This window comes from Ciona intestinalis, chromosome 7 (assembly GCF_000224145.3).
Source record: "Ciona intestinalis chromosome 7, KH, whole genome shotgun sequence".
NCBI lineage: Eukaryota > Metazoa > Chordata > Ascidiacea > Phlebobranchia > Cionidae > Ciona > Ciona intestinalis.
This window is the reverse complement of record NC_020172.2, coordinates 4,619,034-4,625,380: the sequence shown is the minus strand read 5'-3', so window position 1 is coordinate 4,625,380 and position 6,347 is coordinate 4,619,034. Positions and strand designations below refer to the sequence as shown.

Here is a 6,347-nt window from a genome sequence, read left to right as displayed (position 1 = left end):
GTTTTACTGTGGTTTTTAACGGAATATCTCAGTTTAACTTGTTGGTATATAAAAGTAAAGTGACAACTGTATTATACAAGTTGTTATACTATGACAGCCCCTAATGACTTTACTCTATAGAAAGTTCACGTAACCGCGGTCGCATACATTGTAATGCAATAACCATGTGTCTTTGAAATTTATCCACAACAAGTGGTACGGACTTTTAAGCGGGCATTTAGTTTGTAGAAAGTTATAATAAGTTGCGCAATGTGTGACTGTTGGGACGAGGAAGACGAAATCTCGACGCCGAGTTCGCGTTTCGATTATTCACAATCACGTAAGGATATTTGTGGTAATTTATCTGTTTCATAATAAAATTGTTGTGTACAGTTAGTAAAGAATACCCCCCCTCCCCCTACGTTATCTGCTAAACTAATCCTATAACCACTATAGCCCCGTACAACTTCCTAACTACCAACCTCTAACACTTTCCACCAGCCTAATTGTTGTGTACCAGAGGATTCTTCACTTGTGACAAAATTGTTGTGTTAAAATTTATAAAAAAGCTACAAAGTAATTCCATAACATTCTACCGTTTGTGTGTAAGGTGTGCCAAACAAAGTCAATTTTGGTCGAAATCAGAGAAGAAATTACAACAGATATAATGATAGACAAAATAATGATAAAGATTTTGGTAAATATTTTTTAATTGTTAGTATATAATATATATATATCTATTTATATTTTGTCATGGTTTTGTAAGTTATTTACTATTAGCCAAATTAGAACATATGTTTATGAAAATCATAACATGCAAATAATTTGTAAAATAAATAAAAAAAACTGTTTCAAATGTTAAGGTGGCATGTCACCTTAAACAACCCAATTAGAGACCATGTGTTATCATATTAGTTTGTGTAATGCATGTATGAAATAAGACATGGTTTTCTATTACTGATTAAAGTTTTATTTGTAGCTGGAGGGTCGGACAATTTATTCGATGACGCAACAACGATAACTGTGGATTCGAGAGACTGTGGAAAGATTATCGGTAAGAATGTAATTTATTTATCCTCACGTGGCCGGAAATGGCAGTCGTAATAAGACGACTGTTCTGTTTTATACACCTCATGCCAGCTTTGTAAATGGGAATTTTTATTTTGTCTGCATGACCGAAAATTTAGACAATCTAATGAATCTATTAGTGACCACTGGGTTTGAACAATTAAGCTCAAGGACACATACGCCAACAATGGTAGCAGAAATGAGCCTTGAACCTGTACCCTCTGGGTTAGAGGCATGCATGTTAACCACTTGCCACAGAAAAATAACATGTTTACGATTTTGTGTGACAATACTTTTTACCCACATGTGTTTATTTATAACAGGTAAAGGGGGTTCCGTGATTCGAGAATTGGAACAAAAATCTGGAGCTAGAATCAAAGTCAGTATTAATTTTAGCAATACACACTTTTTTGGACATTTTGTTTGTGACTTTTTTAGGTGTTTCCTAATAATAATGAAACCAGCTTTTTTTGAATGTCTTATTATTAGTACTACACGCTAGTCCTATAGTTAGCCTAATAAGCAACCATGGTTCATTGGGCTCATTTGTTTTGTTTTTTGTACCGCATAAAAAACACTTACATATAAAGTTTTGTAATTTCCCACTTTGTAATTCCTGATTAGGCCTACACCCCTGGTAAGAAAAGTTTATTTGTCATTTTTATAGGTTTGTCAGAGAGATAGAAGTGAAACTGACGTCCCAGTTGTAATTTCTGGTTCTCAAGATGCAAGAAACGCTGCACATGAAATGATAAATGATTTGATGAATCTAAATTTAAACAGAAGACAACCAAGAGAAAGAGATACAGGTGAAATAATCTTTCAGGGTGTAACGGTCACGCCTTTTATTCCAAGCCTTTTACTGTTTTATCAATAAGGTGTTTTATCAACTGTTGTTTTACCATTACTACTCACATCTTTTCATTTTTGTAATTTTTGATTGGCATTGACAGTTGTTATAAGTTGGGTGTTCTGTTTCATACACTTAGCAAGTTAGCAGTTGACATGTATGTAACTTTATGAGTGATTGTTTTTTTGTTTGTTTTTAATAGCTTTGTTGGTCTATGCATTGTAATAATACCGCTAAAATAAGTTTAACTCAAAACGTTTTGTTTTATTCAGGCTCAAATGAGATGATTAAAATAGCAATCCGAAAAAACGACTGTGGAAAGTTAATAGGTTTGTTAAACTTATTTTTATTAAATAGAACGTACCTAGTTATTGAACTGTTTTAAAGCGCATGTGTGTATTGTAATTTAATTCAACATTTCAATTAAAATCAGGGCGGGGTGGATCAACCATTAATGATATTCGAGACAAATCAAATACAAATATAAAGGCAAGTTGTTGTTATACATTTTCTAATTATCTTTTTTTTTGCGAAAATCTAGTTATTCCTATTGCAGCCACAGATATAAAGAGTGCATATGTTTTGCGCTGTCGGCATGGTGCATATGTTTTGTTTTTTAAATTTAATGGGGCCGCTGCTTTGTGATATTTTATTGTATTTCGTCCCATTTGGTAGTAAACAAAAAACATTCAAAGAATTTTAAAACCGTATCTTGACGACTCCAATTGATTGTTGTTAATTGTTTAAAATGCGATAAGAATATTTGAATTTTATGTGCTAAAGGTGTCCTATCTTCTCCCACCTTACTATACTAAAAATTGAGTTTATAACTTGTTGCCAGGTTTGCCAAGATGATGAATATAATTATGAAGTTCCGGTTGAAATAACTGGGACATCAGAGGATTGTAAACTTGCAAAGAAACTTATTCAGGATTTACTTGAAGATCGGGAGAACTACAAACCACAAAATAGTAAACTGTAACGTTTGTACTAAAATATCACTATTTATTTGATAATGTTTTATTTTAGAATGGTTATGAGCCAATTTTAGTGTAAATCCAAGTCCAATGGTGTGCCATGCATAACAGTAAACTGTAACGTCTGTACTAAAATATCACCATTTATTTTTTTCTTTATTTTAGAGGGTAATGGACGGAATTTTGCCTAAATCTATTTGATAATATTTTGAACTATCTCTATTTAGGCAGGTTAAACTTTTTTCTAAATCCAAGCCAATTTTAGTCTAAATCCAAGTCCAATGGCGTGTCATGCTGTAGGACCTTACCCACATAGAACATAAATTTTCATTTTGAAATCCTATATTTAGACAAATTGAGTTTTCATAAAATGACAATAAAACTAAAATTTATTGCATTAATATTTGTATTCTTTACAGGTTACAATGATTCAGGTCCTGGCATGACAACAGAGTGAGTGACATTTAGTTTTGTTGAATTATCTGTTATACCCACTTAAGTTATCAGCATAAAAACAGTTTAAATAGTTTGTATTAATATTTTATGTGGGCTAATGCTTAAAAGCAGCAACCTTGTACTAGTTTATATATGAGCACATCAGGTTCTATTGTTGGCCAGTTTATAAAATCTAAAAGCAGTTGCAGTAATTGATGTGGGTGATTGCACATGTTATGATTTTAGTGGATTGTCTTAATTTTAACCTGGCACAATGTGTATGGATCAAAAACCAGTGTTAGATCGACTGTCGTTTTTCGTGTTACGCAAGGATAACGCAAGTTACATTTGTTCATGTTCAGTGGTTTTATTGATTGGGATTTTATGAACAAAGAATGTGAGCGTATACGTGAAGAACGATGGGGAAAATTGCCGCCTATTCGTAAAAACTTCTACATAGAAGATGACGCAGTTGCTGATATGTCAACAACTCAAGTACAAATATGGAGGTACTATGTTGGCTGTGCAGAATGACTTCATTTGAAGTTAATTATATCAACTATATTCTGCGTTGCAGCCAGAAAAATATGGACTGCTTTTAATCTACAGGCCCTATATAGTTCCTACCACACCAATACTTTTCTCATCTGACTCAAATAAATCCGAAAAGTACTTTGATTTTTTTTGCAGAAAAGAGAACTTTGACGTCAGTATTGCTGACTTAACAGACCAGAATCGCGATCTACTAAATCCAGTGTTAACATTCGAACATGCGTTCAGTCACTACCCTGATATTCTAACCACCATTTATAAACAAGGCTTCACGCGACCTTCGCCGATACAGGTAAATCTAGTTTAAAAATTGTTTTAGATGAAACTCTTTATATAGTGGTCATATACTATGAGTAAACAATTTTTATTATCATATGGATATTATAGCCTATTTTTGATTTTGTATAAGTTTTAAAAACGTATTAATGTTGATTCTTCGTTTTTTAAAAAGCATGATCTTCGCTATCGTTGTGAAGAGATAAACAAAAAACTGCTATGTTATAAATATAATCCAGTTTACACACCCAATGACTAGTTTTAATTGAACACATGAAACTGTTTAAAGATTAAAACTGTGGTGAAAGCATTAAAAAAACAGTTGTCTAAAGTTCTTTCAATAATATTCATGCCTGTTTTCTTAACCCCCAGTCCCAACTATGGCCACTTGCATTGCGAGGGTATGATGTGATTGGAATAGCTCAAACTGGGACTGGTAAAACACTTGGCTTCCTTCTGCCTATCTTCATTCATATTGATCTTCAACCTGTGTAAGTAACTGTAACTTGATATATTTTCGCGGCCAGAAAAACAACAGTGGTTTTAACACTTGGGTGTTCTGTTTACTTGTGCCAGTTTCAAGTTACTGCCTTTGCATATATAACTTTATTTGTGTTTTTTCTGTGTGGCTGACCATTCATACAATCAATTAGTGACCACTGGGCTGGAGAAATTGCTGTTAGTTGTCTTGCCCAAGGACACATATGCTCACAATGGTAGCAGCGAGGAGCCTTGAACCCATAACCTCCGTATAAGTAACAGATTTATGTTGTTATTCTAATTACAGTCCCCGAGAAGAGAGAGAAGGTCCAAGCGCCATCGTCCTAACCCCAACAAGGGAACTTGCCTTACAGATTGAGCAAGAGATTAAGAAATATACCTATCATGGAATAAGATGGTTAGTAATTGATATTTATATAACTACTATCTCAAATGGTCCATTTCCCCAACACCCAGACTGTTTATGTATCGCATTCATGCAATCAGTAAAACAGCTGAAAATGTCCCGGACACCATCCACAACTGTGTTCTTGATCGTTTATGTCCTTTACTAGTTCTCACCACAGTTTGATTGACTAAGTCATGACCTAACTTTTTTCAAGGACTTAAGGCCTTGACTTTTACAATAGCAGTCGGGCATACATCATTCTATTTATATATACTAATGCTGCGAGGCATATTATGCGTATTTTGGCTCTTTCGCCAATAATTTTGCTGACGTTTTAAGGTCCCGTTCAGATTGTCTTTGTCATGGTGAAATGACACTCGATCATTATTACTGGATTCTATTTAAATAGGAGACTGGGCATGCAATTTAGACAAAATATATCTCTCTAATACTAGTAATACAACAATTGGTTGTACTTTTATCTGTATGTTTTTAAGCACCAGATCATGAACCATTGTTGCTCCTAATTTAAAGATCTGTCATTGTTTTGCTTTTGATTTTCAGTGTCTGTGTATATGGTGGTGGGAACAGACAGAACCAGATTAAACTGGTTACAAGCGGTGTTGAGATCATCGTGGCAACTCCTGGCCGATTCAATGATTTACTTGGATGTAATGTCATCACACTCAACAGTGCGACATTCCTGGTAATACAATTGGCTCTACATTTTACTTAAAGTTGATTATTCAAAGCATTTAACATGTTTTATCCACATTATGCAGCTTATCCTGGCAGATGTGCAGTTTCGTAGCATTGTAAGTGTTACCATTGGCATAGATGATACATTTATCCAAGTCAATAGATTTGTTTTTATTTAACATGTTTTATCCACATCGTGCCCATTTATGTTATCCCAAAACAGATATGCAACTTTGTAAGCATTGTAAGTGATACCATTGGGTGATGCAACTTTTTTTTTTAAATTTTTTTTATTTTTTTAAATTCCAAATATTTTAAAAATTTCAACTTTTTTTGCCAGGTTTTAGATGAAGCTGACCGAATGTTGGACATGGGGTTTGAACCGCAGATCATGAAAATACTTCTCGATATACGACCGGATCGTCAAACTATTATGACATCAGCAACATGGCCACCCGGTGTTCGTAGACTGGGAAAATCTTATTTAAAAGATCCGTTCCATGTTACAGTGGGGTCACTGGATTTAGCGGTGAGATAATTAGATGTTAAAGTTTTTTGGTGATAGAATGGTTATGTTCTTAAAGGTGGAAATAAAAATTGATTACTATGCACCACACACCCT

At 34.0% G+C, this 6,347-nt stretch overlaps 1 protein-coding gene across 1 annotated transcript in view; it reads left to right on the top strand.

The window, feature by feature from the left end:
- Window positions 1-125: 125 nt before the first annotated feature.
- LOC100181558 (probable ATP-dependent RNA helicase DDX43) overlaps window positions 126-6,347 on the top strand; it is a 7,049-nt gene continuing 827 nt past the window's right edge. The window contains exons 1-15 of the mRNA XM_026835120.1: window positions 126-319; window positions 590-676; window positions 959-1,033; window positions 1,371-1,426; window positions 1,715-1,856; window positions 2,170-2,226; window positions 2,331-2,386; window positions 2,739-2,868; window positions 3,294-3,327; window positions 3,672-3,818; window positions 4,000-4,153; window positions 4,510-4,628; window positions 4,925-5,035; window positions 5,591-5,732; window positions 6,066-6,260. Coding sequence (XP_026690921.1) covers window positions 250-319; window positions 590-676; window positions 959-1,033; window positions 1,371-1,426; window positions 1,715-1,856; window positions 2,170-2,226; window positions 2,331-2,386; window positions 2,739-2,868; window positions 3,294-3,327; window positions 3,672-3,818; window positions 4,000-4,153; window positions 4,510-4,628; window positions 4,925-5,035; window positions 5,591-5,732; window positions 6,066-6,260 — 1,575 coding nt within the window. The 5' untranslated portion in view covers window positions 126-249. The remainder of the gene's footprint in view (window positions 320-589; window positions 677-958; window positions 1,034-1,370; window positions 1,427-1,714; window positions 1,857-2,169; window positions 2,227-2,330; window positions 2,387-2,738; window positions 2,869-3,293; window positions 3,328-3,671; window positions 3,819-3,999; window positions 4,154-4,509; window positions 4,629-4,924; window positions 5,036-5,590; window positions 5,733-6,065; window positions 6,261-6,347) is intronic.